Source organism: Talpa occidentalis, unplaced genomic scaffold, assembly GCF_014898055.3.
Source record: "Talpa occidentalis isolate TD23 unplaced genomic scaffold, MPIMG_talOcc4v2.1 talOcc4.4, whole genome shotgun sequence".
Taxonomy (NCBI): domain Eukaryota; kingdom Metazoa; phylum Chordata; class Mammalia; order Eulipotyphla; family Talpidae; genus Talpa; species Talpa occidentalis.
In genome coordinates this window covers 35124641-35143663 of record NW_023604295.1, presented here as the reverse complement: position 1 = coordinate 35143663, position 19023 = coordinate 35124641, and the positions used below count along the sequence as shown (strand labels likewise).

Sequence of the window (19023 nt, the reverse complement as noted above, 5' to 3'; positions counted from 1 at the left end):
AAGAAATGATTTTCCAGAGGAGTTGACATGGGGCTGGGTCTTGGAGTGCTACGACAAAGATGAATGAGGTCAGATAATCAGTTAAAGTGAAGAGAACGGTTTTGTCCTGTGTCTATTGACAACAGGAAAATTTGCTAGGCTCCATTTTCATTTGGGCAGAGGAGATTAGGCATTTTATTTTTAAAGATTTATTTATTTATGCATACAACAACTGGGGTATAGGCCAGAGGTGTGGGGGGTGAGAGGATTCACCAGAGACAGAGTGGGGAACAGAACAGGGAGATTGACTGAAATACACTGCTGAGGGGAGCGGCGGGTGAGTCAGGAGAGGTCTGCTGTGCCATGTGGGTAGCTCCCTGGCCAGGGCTTGAACTCATGCTACAGTGGCTGCTTCATAGGTTGCATTTTAACCCCTTGCCTACCAGGGAGGCCCAGATTGGGCATTTTAAAGGGAGAGTGAGTTACCATGAAAAGAATGGACAGGGACAGAGCTTGGATCAGGGGCATGAGAAACTATTAAAAAAACGATGAAAATGTGTATATTATGTCTATTTAGTCCCTTTAAAACATGTATGTTTATAATATATGTATCTTATTATTATTATATTATATATATTATATTTTACAACTCAGGAATGTTGCTCTGAAGGAACTGAAAGCAATTCCTTTGAAATGAAATGAAGTACAGGGCTTCTGTCTCCTGGTATCTGTGGGAATAGAGATTCCTAAATTCCACAGTTACCAGCTAGCAGACACAGCTGGCCTAATCACATTTTCATCATTCATAAAATATCTGTTCTTGCCCCCATTTTCTTTTAAATTTTCATCTTCTAAGGGATTCTTTGTATATTCTGGATAGCAATTCTTTGTCAGTTTTATGTCTGGCAAATAAATTTTCTCAACTTGAACTTATTATGTCGGTTGAGTAACTACATCCCTTAATTTTAAGGAGTCTAAGTTACCAATAAATTCTATGATTTAATTAATTGGGGTCATTCACATAAAAGAAAGATATTCCTGTTTAATTTAAAATAATTCAATAACATTACATATAGTTATTAATATACAATTAAAATTTTTGTTTTTTTCTGTGTTGCACGGAAATATAATTTTTTTTGTAAATTAACATTATATGTAGCAAACTTCTAAAGTATATAATATTAATCACTAGTACGTTATTTTGAGTTTTCAAATAGGGATTTCTAGAGCTGTATATGATTGATCACAGTTTGGTTTCTTATCTCCTTTATACATATTGTTTCTGTTATGACTGTCTAGTGTCTGTAGTACAAAGTTAAATAGAAATGGTGATAGTATCCTTCTCTTATCTGATTTAAAATAATTACTTCAAATATTTCACCATTTGGGGTGAATTTTTTCATTGATAGTCTTTACTGAATTAAGGAAATTTCTATTCCTGATTTGGCAAGGGTTTATGTTTTGTCATAAATGTTTTATTTTATTATACTATTTCTTATGATCATAAGACACTTTTTATTGTTCTGTGAAAGTGGTGAGTTATATTAACAGGTATTCTAATTAATGTTCAACTGTGCTCAAATTTCTGAGAAGAACTCATCATATTTGAGATTCAACTATATAGCTGCCATTTTCTTTGCTCACCATTCCTTGTTACGTCACTGATAATCCTTCTGAGTTTACTTTCTTTCTTCCTGAAATACATCTTTTATAATTTCTTTTAGTTTGGGTCTACAGATATTAAGCTTTCCCAGTTTTTCCAGTTTTTGTTCAACTCTGAATGTCTTTTTTTTTTTTTGGAAATGAAAATTGTAAATAAAATACCTTTTCCACTCTCTTTTCCAAATTAATAAAGACATCTGCATGATAGTGCTGGACTGGGTCAGGAAGACAGAACTCAAGATCCAGCCTTATCAAATTATTTTCTGATCTTGGGTAACTCCCTTCATAGCTCTGGAACTTAGTATTCCTTCATGAGATCAGAGTAAAGGCTCTGTACGGTCCTTCTAGCTGTCACATTCTATGAATAGGAAGAAATGAATGGACTTTCAATGTTAAGGTAGACAGCAGAATGGGGCCAAAGGACAAAGAGAAATAGGGAAAAAAATAGGAAAAAGGAAGGCAAGATGACATTTTATGTACTTCTTTGTTTACAACTTTCTATCATGACGTTATGAGTACCCTCTGTCCCAGTAATTTATTTATCCTTTGTTTATTCAAGGGTGTATCTTTCTTTCTGAGATCTTTAAAATTCTTGTCTCGCAGCATGTTACATCCTGTAGTTCTCTAATGCCCCAGCGTTAACAGCTGAATCATGTTGGAGAAATAAAACCGAAGGCTTACGTGGGGAGAAGGGCTGCTCTATTCAGATTATTATGGAAGGAATGCCATGTACCTTCTAGATATAGTGATTTTTATTTGTTTTCAGTAATATTTATTGAAATTTACCTAAATGGGGACACCAGCCAGAATACTGAAACTAAATATAGTGGTATCTGGTTTTTCACTGAAATGTGTACTTTCTAACCTGTTAACTATTTCTATTTCTTAAATGTCAACAAGTTTTTAGTCTCTTCTTTTTCCAGCATCTATTTGTATGAGCAGTAACTATTCATTTTTTTTCTATTGATGTAACATTGGTTAGCAACACTGTATAATTAAGACATAGAGGATCACACGCCTTCATATGTGTGTTACCACACCACACCCACCACCAAGGCACTCATAGTCCTCACCATAACTGATCGGGACCCTTCCACACCCTGCTCTCCAACCTCCCCTTCCCTTTCTGGTCGTCTGAATTCTACAGTCAGGCTTCTAGGATTTGTTATTGGTTTGGTTCTGTCTGACTCATTGTTTTGTTTCTCTACATTCCATATTTAAGTGAAACTGTGCAATATTTGTCTTTCACCTGACTTATTTCACTTAGTATTATGCCCTCCAGCCCTGTGTTACTGCAAATGCAAGGAGTTCATTTTTTTTTTTTAATAGGTGAGTAGTATTCCATTGTGCTCTAGTCACTCTTAAGGTTTAGTAGACAGACCACTGAACAGGGAGTCAGAAGTGCTGGGTTTTCCTGCAAACCTGCTACTTAAAAAAGTAAAAAATAGGGCTTCTTCAAAGAATGGTGATCTTAGGTTAACATTCTCACATTCTCAGCATTTTCTTCTATAAAATGAGGATACGCCTTCCCTGGTGGCACGGGCAGTTGAGCGCAGCACTGTGAAGCTGTCTGTAGCCTCTGCAGTATCCCTTACATCCCCGTCAGCTGGCAAGAATCCCACATGGCGAGCAGACCTCTCCTGTCTGTCCCGCTGCTCCCCTCAGCAGTGTATTTCCTCAGTCTGCCTGTTCTGTTTCCTGCTCTGTCTCTGATGAATCCTCTCACCCTCTGTGCATCTGGCCTGTACCCCGGCTCTTGTATGCGTGAATAAATAAATCTTAAAAAAAAATGAGGATACATATAAGCATTCCAGATCACAGATTATTAGAAATGATGTAATAAAAATTAAAAAGTTTCAAAAATGTTACGTTCCTCTCCCTTTACTTTTCCTTTCCTTTCCAGAAGATTATTTACATCCATAACTATCAGTTCTGCTATAGACTCCTGGAAAGCAGGAACTATGTCTGATTTATATCCATATCCCTCAAGGTGCCTAGTACAGACCTCTACTCAATTTTTGAAAAATATTCATAGTGAAGGTGGAATAAAAGTATGAAAAATCCTGTCAGTTGTTGGTGAAGGGAGTAGAGTACCCTCCCCTCGCCCCTAGGGATATATTTACTTGGCTCCAGCTTTGAAAGGGGAACATTCTTCACTTGCAAGTATAAGAGAGAGTGATGAAGTCATTTTAGAACGCATCCCACCTTTAGCTCTCTAGGCTGACAGTGGGGAAGAGTGGGCACTACATACCCTTGCTGGCATCGTAGTTGCTTTGAGAGACCTTCCCTTACCATATGGAAAGCAAGTGATGTATAAAAGTGAATCACAGTAAAAGGGATTAGAAAAGAAGGAGGGATTATCTAACTCAAAAAGAATTCCATACATAGCCAAGTAAATATAGTAAGAAGTTTATTGGATTTCTAAATATGATAGAGTTCTTTTACAGAAAAAAGGATTGTGATTTTTCATCTTTATTCTTATAGAACATTAAAAACATCCTTGATAGAAAAATTGAAAGTAGAAAGATGTTTTAATACAGGAGGCTAATGTATAAATACAATAAGAAAAATAGCCAAATCATTTGCTTATGTCAGGTTTTATTCTCTTATTTTCATAAGAAACCTTGTGGGCTATTTTGAATATGTCATTGATGATTCATGATGGAGAAATGCAATTTGCTAAGAAAAATATAACAGAGAAATCTGTATCTTTTAGGAAAACTATGGCTCTGTCAGTGTCACATGAAAAAAGTCACATTGTCCATGTCATGTGGATTTCCCTTATTCAGGGAATATTATTCAGACTAGCAGCTGACCATGGTGGGGTTCTGATGGTACTTAATGGGAAGACCTTGCTCTTTGACACATTTAACAGATAAAACTGACTTTTCCCGATCTCCTCCTTCTGCTAATCTGCCCATGCAGATTCTATGTATACATCGAACTATCTCCCACACTTCAGATTAACACCCAGTCACCATCAGATTAACATCCAGACCAAAGTGCTATTGCCTTTCTCAGTATATCTAGTTTCCGAGATAACCTTGTGTCCCAATGTCCCTTCTGAAATGGCACATAGATTTTGAAATCTTATCTGGCAGTAAATTCCCCTTCGCTAAAACATTAGAGAATGGTTAGCTGAAATTAGATAATGTTAAAACAGTGAAAGAACATCAATAGGAAGAGCAGATAGTTTTAGTGAGGAGTATCACTCTTTTTCCAAAAACACAACTGGTCTCACAAAGTGCTAACGAAAGCAGGGTGGTCCACAATCTAGAGATCACAAAACACAGATCTGCTCCTTACTCAGCCCTGGTTTATGCCAGGGGGCTTCTTAGATGGGAAGCAGAATGGTAGCTCATAGCAAGGATGTGGAGGGCACCTTCCATAGCTTGACCCCTTTTATTTCCATTTGGTGAAACGAGATGGGAAAGGAGATGACTTTGTGACCAAGAGCACATCAAGTGCATCCTTGGAGAAAGACTAACCGGAGATAACTCGTTTTCCCAAAGCAGAGGCATATCCAAGTCAACCTGGAGCCAAGTGACTTAGAAGGAAAGAGAGCGACTTGGCAAGGGGAATTTGCCAGCTGGGTGAGTCAGACGACACATTGAGAAAGATCTTTTTTGGAAGCACGTCCTCCCTTCAACCCTTTTCCTAAAACCATGCACTATCTACTTCGTCCTGTTACCTGGACCCTCTCCGCATACACAACTGGGTAAAAACCCATTGTTCTAGACTATGCTGCTGCTCCATCAAAAGAATTTAGTTTCATGTCAGCCACAGAACGATGGAAACAAAAGCCATTAAATAACATGCGTTACTATTTTTAGGAGTCAAAGTAAAGATGCTCTAAGGATCTGGCAAGGACATTTGGCCCCCTGAGCCTCCAATTCCCACAGCCAAGACTTCTCTTTAGTTTTCACTGATGTTAGCCTGAGAGATAAAAGAAATGTGCTGACATTCTAAACCCACCAATGCTTAGTTTATAAAACATACATATGACACATATCCTAATACAGACCCTGGCTCATTAATTCTTAAACAACTTTTTTTCCTGACTAAATGTTCCAATTCCACAAAGCATATATTCCCTTGAAGCAGAGCACAGGAAACCTCAGCAATATGCCATCATGCTGCAGGATATAAATATAAAGTGGCTGTATCAGCAAGGAATGCTCAGGGAATGTGTTTGCAGCCCGTTTCACGGTGCCACTCGAAAGGGGAGATTGGAAATGAGTGACTTTCTTCCACTTGGCAAGGCTTCCTTATCTCAGCACCTACTCCTTTCAATGGTATGTTTTTCAAGGCTGCACAGTATGACTCTGGTACCGTGTGTACATACATATGTAAGAATAACGTTTATGTTTCTCAGAATAGGCACTTTTTGAAGGCAGTAAAGCTAAAAGTATAGTTAATAGAGCCTATATTTAGTGCTCATCTTCTCACTTTGCTGATGTGTGTGCTGAACAGAAGATCACAGATTTGAGTCAGTCTCGCAAAGAGGCCGGAGTCGGCAAATGGCTATATTCAGAGCTGGGGAAGTCTTGCCAACTCAACTGTAGCTGTTAAAAAGGCAGACTTGGAGAAGGTGCAGTCATTTTTCTCAAAGGTGACGGCACAGAAGGAGAAAAGCCTGTGACAAAGCCATGAAATAAAAGCTTGTTTGTGCAGCTCGGAGAAAATGACTACCCGTGGGCTCTACATCTTCATGGTGTAGATTTGTTCCTCAGAAAGTTCTTTCCCTGCCTTTTTTGGGTGCATCTCATAATTGCACATATTCCCAGTGGGAAAGAGAGAGCCCCAAACCTGTTAAACAAACAGTGCAGGTACAGTTTACAAGTCAAAACAAAACGTAATTTTTTGCATAGATAACAGGGCAAAAGTTTGACAATACAGCCAGCTGTGAGAGTTTAGCATCTGAGTTTAAATTTTTGCTTAAGGCATCATGAATCACATGATAGTTTTATGCATGCTAAAGAATCAGACAATCAAGTGTCATCTCTTATTCAATTTGTTTTTGATATGTTTCCTGAAAAGGAATGAAGGCATAATTCAGATATTTGTGTGTGTGTGTGTGTGTGTGTAATATTCTGACATTATATGATAAGTAAATATTTCTTGGATAATTTCTTCCTCAGCTTTCCAAAGAGAATAAATGAGTAGTGAAAGGAAAAAGTTACTGAACATGATTTTACAACTATTTCATTATAAATATTGATGATAAGACTTAGTTTCCAGGTCCCTATCCCTCTTCATGAAAGATACACTTCAGTTCAGACATTTCAGATGAATTAGAAGAGCATCACAATCTTGACCAATTGTTATTTGCTAGTTAGTTGGGGGGCAGGGGGCAGTTCCTAAGTCACATTAAATCTTTGGGCAATTTCACTCCGATGATGATGATGGACTTACATTCATCTAAAAACTGAGCAGAAGGTATCTAAGGTTAGAAAAACACAAACACTGCCCCAAAATCAAATCCCCTTTTAAAACATGAAGTCACTCCTATTGTTGGCATTAAATGATAAAAATCTCTTTTTATTCATTGGCAGAGGCATCATAACCTGGCTAAGCTATTCTCCTTCTTCTGATTTATAATTACTAAGTGATCATCAGCTGTCATCTTGAGAGAGAGATGAGAAGAAACTAGAATTTTTTTCCTTTATAATTTGTCTCCCAAGAAAGAAAAGAAAGGAACATGTATACATACAAGAAAAACTAACCATCCTTTTTTGCATTTCCTTAAGCTAGTTCAGAAAGGGAGTTTAATAATTTGGTCAGGAAAAACATTCAGGCTTCATATTTGCTCTCTCTTGATGAAGAAAATGGAATAGAGAAAGCAACTATTTTTCTTATATCTCAGTTTGAAGCAAAGCAGACACTGCATAAAGTGGCAATACAATGCATCAATAATAATGGCCTGAGAATAGTTCTTCACTCCTTTCCCAAAAGATAGAAATATAAAGAATCAAACAAGGGAGATAAATACCTTAGTTTCCACCCCTACCTCAAACTACTTTGGCATATTTTAAGAGATAAATGGATCCATACAAAATTTAAATAGCTTTTTCTTTTCCTTTCTGGCAGCCACAAAAATGGGTCAGGTCTAGGAATTATTAATTTCCTAGCCTGAAAAACCCACATATTTTAAAATAAGGTTTCTTTTTTGAAGGATCAGCTTTCTTGGAAGATGTGTGTGTGTGTGTGTGTGTGTGTGTGTGTGTGTGTGTGAGCACGCATGGGCACAGATGTGCATTTTAGAGACAACACAATTACATTTTTCCTAAATACGGGGGACTAAATAGTATAGGATGAAGAAAACTTTTATTATTTCCTTTCCACTCTATAAATATAAATTAGGGTTTGTGATTCCCGTTAATTTTTAAAAAGACCATCTTTTTCATATTCACTGTCTTCTGTGCTTTTATGCCTGCTAATAAGATGTTACACTTTCCATCAAGTGAGTGTCTACTCAGGTACACTCATCTAGATAATTCTGAAATGTCCTCAAAATGCTTTTTTCTATGAAATTCCCTCCTGGTGGAGAGGGACTCCATTTCCTCTACAGGAATTGTTTTCTAAATTTTTAGTCATAACACTCATGCGGATAAAGCACATTTCTGGATTTTGAATGCTGTCCTCTATTAGCCTCTATAGTCAAGGCTATTACTTTGGGGTGTCCCCACCAGTACTTCCTGTATTTCCTACACGTGATGAGTGGAAAGGGTGAGCGGTCATGAGTAATGTGGTCCTCATTAATCCCAGGGGATGAGCGGTTGCTGATGATGTGACCTTAGAGATGGAAGTTATACACTAGGGAGGGAATATGCCTAGAAAGCTTATTAAATAAGACCTTTCTAAAGGTTTTCTACAAATTCAATTCAGATGAAGAGAGAATATTTTTCAATTAGTTCACAGATTCTAACTTCAAGTCAAATAGCTCTAAGGAAAGGAGGAAATAACACACATATAAGAGCACACGTCAAAAGGCACAACTTTCCTGAAGGAGTCCACTCAAGAGAAGGAATGATTAGCTGTTGAACAGCCATGCAGAGTAGCTTTTAGAATATCCACGGAGATTCCTAAGTGGATATGAAATGATACATTACCAAAATCATCATACATTAGCTGAAATGATACATTACCAAAATCTTTGTGTTAAGTACACAATCCCAAACTACAACAGCCTGGGAGCCCAGTCCATCAAATGGCAAAGACCAAATCTCAGGACTGAAACTAGGGGCCCAGCATTTGCTCTCAGACATTTCCATGTCAAGATACATTGGTTGGAAAATGCCTGAGTCAGTGACAAATACTTGGGCCTCGATAAATGTGCACTGAGAGAAAATAATATACATTGTTTACATATAGCAGTTTTTGCATCCATGGGGTGTAAATTCTAGCCAACAAGAGAGACTTGCCTTGAGGATCAGGTCACTCAGCACTCCACTGAATTCTGAATGATACGGCCTTGGCTGATTCTCTGAATCTCACAATTCCAGAGAGTTTTTCAGTTAATGTAAAGTAAACCAACTCTCACTGGGGAAATTTGCTGCAGTGTGCTTCAGTGCCACAGTCTGTTCTCAGCAGTGGCCTTTCTGTACTGACTTTATCACAGGGCCGATCAGTCAGCATACCTAGTGGTTTCCCACAGATGGCACAGAAGATGCACACAGCTCTAAATGATCTCAGCCACCACAGTAATGTGTGGTTTTGCCACCTGAGAGCTAAACAGTCTACGTGAAACTTCCTTAATGCCTATGAATGGTGGGCATAGGGGCTTGTGAGAAGCAGACTGAGGTACTCTGAGGTATTTTGTGCCCCAGCACTGGCCACTGGAGAGAGCACTGAAGCCCTGGTATATCCCCAATCTGCTTGCAAGACCTGGTATGTCCCCAAATCTGTCACCAACCAGCTGTATTGCTTGTGGCAAGTCACTTAACGATGCTGAGCCTCAGCTTTCTCTTCTAGGATAAAGCTATTAATAACCTTCCTCCTGGGGCCGTTTTATGTGCAAAAGCAGTTTGTAAGCTCTCTCAGGAATTATTATTTTAGAGTTCAGAGAGCCACCCCCAGGCACTGCCCAGGAGATGGATGACAGGTCCTGCCGATAAGGCTCCCTAGTTCAAAATTGTGGTAGAAGAAGCCATAAGCCTATCCTCCCAAAGACCAAGGCATACTACTGGAACCAAATAATAACCCAGGGCAATATGAAAGAATTTATACAATCTACATAAAGACATAATATATCCCTTTCCCCTAAGAATGATTTTCTTTTGCATAGATAAGTAATGAGTTTCGACACAACCACTATCTTTTGCTTTTTTTTTCCCCTTTGTTAGAAGTGGTGATCACATAGTGACATTTCCCAACATTTTAAGATCATTATCAGCAAGCCAGATAATTGGAGTGTGCTGTTCATGGGTTAGTTACTGGAGGAAAGCATGAAGTTACATATCAACTGTCAGAACAGTCTGTCTTTTGAATGTACAAGTAAAAACAACAAAACCACATAAATCCTAAAACCTGACTCTCAAAAAAAAAAAAAATCCTTCAAACTACTTTTAAGGGTATTTAAAGACTTTTATAATCTTCATCTAAAAATCAAAAATTTTTAATGTAACGTTGCCAAAAAACAAAATAAATATATTTGGAAGGAGGAAGCAATGTTTTAGTATTTACTAAAGATTAGTTTTCTGTGGCATCAAGGAGAATATAAGACCTAAATCCTGGTTCTGCTTCAATATCAGAGGATGCTTGGAACAAAGGCAAATAGCATAAGTAAGAGTAATTCTCCCAAGTTGTATCAGTAAGGCTTCATGGAGGAGTGAAATTTGGTAAAAAATAAAAAAAAAAATCTTGAGTTGATTCATTGCCTTAATTTAGAAATGAAGAGAAAAAAATAATCTAACACACCAAAAACAATAGGAATGCATAGGCTATATTTAGAGAAGACCCTTTCTAAGTATCACATATATTGAAATTTTCTTAATGGGAAAAAAGACTCCCAGATATTCAGAGTCAATGAGAAGGAAAAGTCATAGATTCCACTCTTCCTGATGATATATACCTTTTTATAGAGATTAGACATGCTTGATCTTACTGCAGTTGCCTGAATCAAGTTATTTAGGGGCTTATCTTCTTAGTGATTAGTAGATGATTAGTACATTGAGGGGATGCTTAAAGGGTAAGTATGTTGGAAGGACAAAAGCAAAGAGAAAATAAGGACTGAGACGGTTCTATCATCATGTACAGAAGCTGTTCCTTTGATGTAAATTGTGAACATTTGCGCACATAAGAATGGAAGTGAATCTCAAAACCAATCAGCCAGTAAAGATTTATGTAGAAACTAAAAATGTCCAGGGCTCTTTCTACATATCAGCATAGGAACATGAACAAGAAATCTTATTCTTGAGAAGACAGGGATAAAGGAAAGGAATTGAAGCGAACTTAGGAACATTGACCAGAAGTGGGCATTTCAGGGATGGCATATGCATGAGCTCATTTCCTGTTTTCAGAATGACTTTGATTTTGGCAACATCAAAAACAGGATAGGACAAAGAGTAAGTGGACTGTTTTGTACACATGGGAGGTCTATCCTCATTAAGTGCCCATTCTCCTGGGACTGAACCTTGGGACAGATTTCCACATTGTGTATCAGTTTCCTTTGGATGATTCCATTTACTTTCAACTCCAGAGAAAGTGTTTTCACCTAGTCTGACAAGGTGATTGCTAAATTTCAAGTTGACCGAAATAACAGAAAATATTTTTTGGTTCAACAGTTCAAATGAGAAGCAGCGAGGTGACTGGACTTGATACTATGTGAACGCACAAGGAAAGGTTCAGAGTTAGTGGTATCTGATCTAGAGGCAAAAATGTACACATTAGACTTGTTTTGCATGGTTCTGGAGTCATACTTTGGTTTAACAGCAGGAAAAACTTTTGTAGAAAAGAACTGTTTCAATGGTAGAGTGGAATGCTGTACTAAATACTGGTCAGGTCTAAGAATATATGCGATAGTGACTTGTTAGGAAAGTAACAGGGGATATTCAGATGCATAATGGGCCTGGTATCCTGTTTGTCTAGGAACAGCACTGGTTTTTGGTGTGGGCTATCTCCCTCTATAATATTGCAGAGCACAAAATGACACAGCAACACCTGTCTCATTCTTGGCAGATCATTCTACCCTGGGGTTGACAACTCAGTTAGAAGCTGGGTTCAGTGCTAACTTGATTAATGTGCTTGTGCATTGTTTATTAAGGCTCCTATTTGGGCATCTTAAGTGAATGTCTATCAGCGTTAGATAAGTACTTTTTTTTTTTTGCTTCTAAGTGGAGGGATACCCCAGAAAAATTAACAAAGGCATACACTATTAACTTAAGCATCTTTACATTTCTCAAAGGATATTGCTTTAGGTTTTCCTCTTTCTAGTATTTATAGCTTTTGCTTGTAGTATATTTTTTGTTTTTAACAAAGGTAAGAAATAGAGATATTTATTAGTGTGCTTAGAGACTGCTATAAATTAAAAAATCAGAAATAAAAAGCAAAGATCTTAGTAATGTTTTTGTACTTCAGTGGGGAACTGTTAATGAGTTTACTACAAATACATTCTCCATATAACTTTGCACAAAGTAAACCACCAGAGTCTGTAACTTTTTGCACAAGAACCAGGAAAGTAAATTACAGGAAAGAATACGTGTCCTTCCTTTTTATATCGAAGGGAAAACTACTCCTTTATATATTAATTTTTAAGTTACTAAGATAAAGTTAGTTGTTTGTGCTTGTACCTACAGGAAGAAAGTAGAAATTACTGTAGAGCTGTTCAGGTAAGACGTGAGATTTAAACAAGAGAACAAAGACCTAAAAACTCCTACATACTCTGCTTATCAGGTTAGAACACTGAAAGGGACAACATATTGGATGTGAGAAAATAGAAACCTCTAACCTCCAGAGATGCTTCAGGTACAGTGCAGTTTATCTATGAATATGTCAGAATATGCATCATAAGAGAGAGAATGAGTTATGCCCCTTTCAGAGGGGGTGAAAGGCCATGAATCGTGAAGGCTCTGGTGATGCTATGCCATGCCCTGGCTCAGTAGTAGCACCCATGTTGCTCTCTGAGACAAGGGAAAACTATCTTTAACCAGAGTGATTTTTAAACACTACATAAACTTGGAAATATAAATATTTTACTTTTAAAAGAACTACAGTGCTTATCTCAAAACCCTCACAAACATTCTTAGAGTTACACCAAAAAAGAACTCCTTCGCTATAGTTTTAATAGGAGATTGTTCCTTCTTTCAAATTCTTCCTTCCACTCCTGCATCCCACTCTTCTTGGAGACAGGTTCAGATAAACTGTGCCTATATATAAAAAAACAAACTCACTGAGACTATCATTAATTCTTGGAAAATTCATTTATATATTGAATTCAGTATGTTTTATTTTCTGCAAGTGACCTACTCCAAAAGAAAAATGTCAACTTTGAAAGCTTATGAAAAATGGAAATAAGGGTAGAAATCAAAATGGAAATACAGTCTTAAAAACTTTTCCCAAAAAATACAAAAACAAACACAGAGGGCATGTTTTTCTAATTAGGATTAGCAAGAGTTCAAAGAACCTAAGGCAAAATTTTAACAAAATGCTTTACTGAGAGACTCAGATTGTTCTTCTTAGGTTGTGTTTACAGACAGACGACAGGCCTGTAATCTGCGCTCCAGGAAAATCACTGGTCCTACTGTCATGGGCAAAATGCTCCTAAGTGTAAAAAATCTGGAAGAATAAGTTTTTCTGTGCCATAAGTAAAATTATCAAGTTTCATTGAAAGAAAAAATAACACGACACTACCAAAAAATATGTATGATTGCATTGTTCACGAAAATGCCTTTGGGTTAAAAAAAAAAAGTTAACCTAGTCTTCAAAAGATCATTCTGATCTTCTCATTTACTGAGAAGAGTAGGGCAGTCCTAAATGAATTTGCCAAGAACTCTATGATCTGAGTCCCTGAAGAAAACTCATTAAAATAAAACTAAAAGACTATTATCTCATTTTACCCTATGAATAAACACAATCTGAAAAATATGCCCTTTCAACGGAAGAATTTTTAATGCCACATATATTTTGTAGTAGTCTTTTCTCCGTAATATGATAATTCTATGAAGATCAAAACATGTTGATTTACTTTATTTATGAAAAGTCCAAGAAGGATACAGATTTGACAAGAGAAGCCCAAACCATATCAAATAGAAAGGTAGGTAGAGGAGGCATGAAAGAAAGAAGAAAATAAGCAGGAGGGAAAAAAGGAGAGGAAGGGACTAAGAATTCTCACCAAGTCCAGTGGCTTTAATAAGATAATTGTATTAAGGTTTGAAATAGTATTCTAGGCTAACCACACTCACATAAGAAAAATTTCATTCTAGTTATATATAAATAACTTGATCTGAAATGTTCATGGTTGCACACCATAATGATGACTCAGAACTACAAAATCCAACTTCTTCTGTCCACTATTAAATTTAAAAAAAGACCAGCCAAAAAACTGGCAATTAAAGAAATAGATATTCCAGATGGGTATCAAAGGCTCAAGTTGAAGTCTCTGTCTACACTATCTGACTAATACTAGAATAAAACCAAACATGGTCACTAACAGCACTCAATGCATTACCTGCAACATAAGAATATTTTCTTTATCTAGGAGTTCATAAGGTACTTCCAAAAGTCAAAAAGAGAAATGACATACTCTTAGAATACTTTAAGATGAAGAGCTCAGACATCTCTGGATTTTGATGAGTGCATCCTTGAGATCTGGGGGTTGTATTTATGTTACAGACTCTTTCAAGTTTTAGACTCTTCTATTCATAGTACTGTAAAGATTCTTTAAAAAGAAGGCACAGATATATGCTGCTCTCTGATTGTCTCCCATGAGAGTGCACTAAAAGAGCCATCTTCAGAAATGGACTAGAGGCACATTTTGCAGAGGTATATCTTTTTCAGTCTACTGGTTGCCTACAGATGGCTAAAGCAGGGTATGGAACATGCTGTCATATTTCATTCATAACACACATGTACTGTAGCTCTAGGCAACAGATGGACAATCGCTTGTTTAAACTACAAATGTGAAATACTAAGGTAGAATAGCAATATTTCTAGAAATGTATATGGAAAAAAGCCTTTCCAAGCCAAGAGGAATGGTGAGAGGCTGTGAGGTTACATCAGTGTTTCCCTGATCTCCCTAGCAGCTGCCATAATTTCCCCAACACCCTTCAAAACTTGATAATGGAGGGATCAGGGGGCAGCCGACACAGATTTGACAAGAGAAGCCCAAACCATATCAAATAGAAATAACACTGTTATTCCTGGCGGGTTCACATTAATAGGATTTTAACTAACTAGGCAAACTGTTGGAAATTGTGTTTTCAGAGTCCTGTTTATATTCCATAAACTGTCTATTGTAGCCCCCTGGTAAAAGTGCTCTCTTTCTTCCTCCAAAGCAAAATATGAAATACATGTTTAAATGTAGTTGGATTCTTATACCCTTTAAAGATCACCATAAACATCTTTGCAGAAAATTTCACTGTGACAAAACAACAATCGTGTAGGTAACTCCACTGCAACAATCACCACACACCCAACGAAGCAATTTTGATCAGAAAAGTTGCTCCAACAGATATAACAATTTGTTAATGACAAGAAAAGAACCCACATCATTGAGCTGCAGATCATGTCAACATCGTGACACCTTATTCTGGGGCCCATGACTTATTTTTTACTTTTAAAGGGAATTTCTTTCAAAGGAGACTCCGTGTTGAGTCCCTGGGGATCCAAACAATGACAAAATATTATTTTGAAATGATCTGCAGAGTCCATGACATAATGGGATCCCCACCCCCATGAATTTTTTCTATGTCTTTCATGTTATAATACTAAATATTGGGTTCTTGACAATTTTTAAAACCAATATATTTTTACAAACTTTCTCTTATAGACACTATTATTTATTTCTATTATTTATGCATTTAAATGATAATAATCAAGACATATCAATAGACAACAGAAATATAATTGTTAAGATAATAGGATCTTTATATCTCTGGTATTGGCAAAATTTCATGTCACTAAAACAGTAAAGAGTCACTTGGCATTGTTTATATCAAATGATTAATAGAAAAGATAAAAAGCAATATAAATCATATATTTAGGATATCCTGGAATAAAATAATGTAGGATCCTTTCCTTATTATACCTTGTGAGAGAAAAAAAATCTAAATCTAAATATTTCTGCATATGTATGTGTGCACATTCATAATTATAAAAGTATAATAAGTCTATATTAAAAAGAGATTTACTTTAAAAATCTTTGGTAAAGATACTCTGAGGTTATGTGATAAAAATGTACTATAAAGACTGTAAGCAAGCAGTGTTCTGGCAATGCCACAGTCATAGGTCTGTGACAGCATTTTCTTATAACTTTTTTTTTGGCATGTAAACATTCAGTTACATAAGGACTTAAATGTAACAAACAAGTAGAATGTTATTGCAATTTACAGTATAAATATTTTCATAAGTTCTTCCTCTTTTGGAAAAATTTATAATAATATGACTGCATTTCAAGGTATAAAATCCATCTCTCAATAAATTGGGCTCTTTGCTTTTGGCCTAAAGACAATTTCCACCAAGTATGTCATTGAAAATGAGCAACTGAAGCAGATCATAGCATCACCTCAAATGTCTGATAGAGCTTTTTGAGGTCACTGATATGGTGTGGCCACTAACTTGGAAGACAGAAATTCAGAGATACAGTTGCCACTCTATCCTACAATTTGCATGCTGTTCAAAGTGAATGCCACTATATTTCACATTATGAGAAACAGATCAAGGATAAGAGCTGTGAAATAAGGGAAAGGATAGTGGTCAAAGGAAACTTTGAAAAGTGAGGACTTTGGTGGTTCCCAAACAAAACTGATGGCCAAAGCAAATGAGCCACAATTAACTTAGATGGGCTAGAGTGATCACAGGCCTAAAACTGTCTTATTAAGAAAAATGAATCAATTTATGATCATTTCTACTAAAGTAAAATAAATGTAATTGAAATTCTTGAGGCAGGGTTTGCAATTTAAGATAGGCACAAATTATTTTTCATTTCTGTTCTGGGTGTTAAAATTTTAAAAAGTCAGACTAGAAAACTGAATTTGTCACTTTATAATCATGAAAAAGAAATGTGTGGAATCATGGGAGGGGACACAGGCGAAAGTTACTATCTTTGTTATATTTGATTTCTTGATGTTACGTATATAGGGATTCATTATATTATTATTTATACTTTTGTGTATATTTAAAATACTTCATAATTTAAGAGTATATAGTTGTGGAAGATATGAAGAAAGGTTTAAGAAATCTCAATCCAAAATACTTAATTTATGAAATGTCAACCCACCACTAAGACAGACGTCTCTTTATAGCAAACACGGTCAACCCAAGCAAGCGTGGTTCTGCAGTTGGCAAGCAAGCATTTTACTGCCCAATAAGAGTTTGAATAAAGATTCCAGGCAGAGACAGTGAATATTTTTAGCTCAGAAAGGCAATTTTTTTTTCAGTGATTGTCTTTTAAAGTGTGGTGTAAATGTCACATCGATGATATGAAAATGTCTCCTGCAATATGTAATTTGAGTTGCAGAAGGATTATGAGAGTAATGAAACTGGGGTTTCACAATCTTTTCAAGCTTTCCTGTCTTCCTTAAGTAAACTAAACAATACTACACAGTTTTATTTTGTATATCTTGAGTGGCTTGATTTGCAATTGTCAGGCAAAAAGGGCCTGAGCCTGGGGGGTGGGGGAAAGAATTCAAGCTGTTCTTTGTAGCTATTTTCCTCTAAAGGAAAAAGCAATTTGGGGAGTTGTTTTTAGATATTAAAAAAAAGAAAACCAAAAGACAAAACAAAAAAAAAGGCAATATTTCTGAAATGAATAGTGGGGCAGTATTGGAAATGTTCTATTCTAGAGAAAAATGACTTTGTCTGTACTATTAAGTCCAGGTAGTGTAGAGAAAGAAAATATTAAGGATATATTATGGGATAATAATGAAATTTTCAAATATACCCCCAGAATGCTTTTTAAAGCACATCCCACAAGTAATTTCTTTAGAAAATGATTGAAGTTTGGTCTGTCGCACCAATAACTATTTTCAAATGAGCCTCATCAACTGGTCACTCTAGGTTTTGAATTTGGATGGTTATAGAATTAACCCGGGCTTGTTAATCTACACAGTCTACATCTTAAATTCTTTTTACCTTGACATATAAATTATGCATTTCCCCCCCAAGGTATATGACTAATTTAGAATAACAGAAAGATCAACTGTTCATTACCCAGAAAGAGAATGGCTATCCTCTGTGGTCACAGGCAGCCATCGTGGCAGTGAGAGGACAGGGCCTTCCAGCCTAAAAGCACCTGTGAGTTGGCAGACTCACCCAGGAAAACTGTGTGACAACAAATACCACACTAAAAAAAGTCATTCAACCAGATGAAAAGTGAGACAAATGCAAGGATTACAAGTTACAGGAATGCAGAAGTGAATGGGATGGAACATAATCTGTGCAAAAATGTGGAAGTCCTTGGAACAAAGACCCATCAAGGTCCAACATGATTAAATGTGAAGTGTGTATTTGGTAAGTACTTAAAAAATCTCATAATCTATGTGTTTCTAAAGATAGGTTAATAGTAGATGAAGAAAAAGACCATCCCATGTTTATGATTGCACTGCCTTTCCTCTATTTCCCTATTTCTTTTCTTATATTTTATGTTCTTCAGCACCACCAACGAGCTAGCAAAACAGGTGACTGGATTTAAAGATCAGTGCAAGCCTTGGCGGTCAGCACCCTGATGCGGGTTGAGTTGCAGGTCTTGCAGAGGATGTGTCCATCCAAAGGGTAACAGCCTTGGTTATCTCCCTCAGACAGGAGACCACCACAATCCTAGAAAAATAAAGACAAATGGAAACAATGTAAGTGAAAGGCAAAGTAATTATAAGAAGGCCAAATTCCTTACCTTTCTATTCAAGGTTTCCAAAATGTGGCCATTTACTACCTTCCCTATTCATGTTCCACTCCAGCCTTCTAATCCTTTACCAAGTATATGTAATACAGTAGGTCTTGAATTAAACAGAAGTAGAATTTGGGGACAAAAGTACAAAACCCCTCCTAAGTTAATCGGAAATATAGGTACAGGAAGGGAAGAAGTCAAGGGTGTGACTCCCGGGGAATAGTTTTGCCGGCTCTCTCACTCAAACAACAGCCACAACAGCAAGAACATGAGAAAATAAAACAAGAATAGACTCCTAATTGCCAATTTATACTTAGCTTTTATCACTAGTAAGCATCTCT

The 19023-nt window shown here is 36.6% G+C and overlaps 1 protein-coding gene across 3 annotated transcripts in view; it reads right to left on the bottom strand.

Annotated features, from left to right (window-relative positions):
- Positions 1-2535: 2535 nt before the first annotated feature.
- LPP (LIM domain containing preferred translocation partner in lipoma) overlaps positions 2536-19023 on the bottom strand; it is a 640196-nt gene continuing 623708 nt past the window's right edge. For 2 of the 3 annotated variants that reach the window (XM_054700432.1, XM_054700433.1), the window contains exon 13: positions 2537-18615. In XM_054700432.1, the coding sequence (XP_054556407.1) occupies positions 18487-18615 (129 nt within the window). In that variant the 3' untranslated portion in view covers positions 2537-18486. Of the gene's footprint in view, positions 18616-19023 lie in introns of all 3 variants that reach the window. The other variant, XM_054700435.1, reaches the window with a different exon arrangement.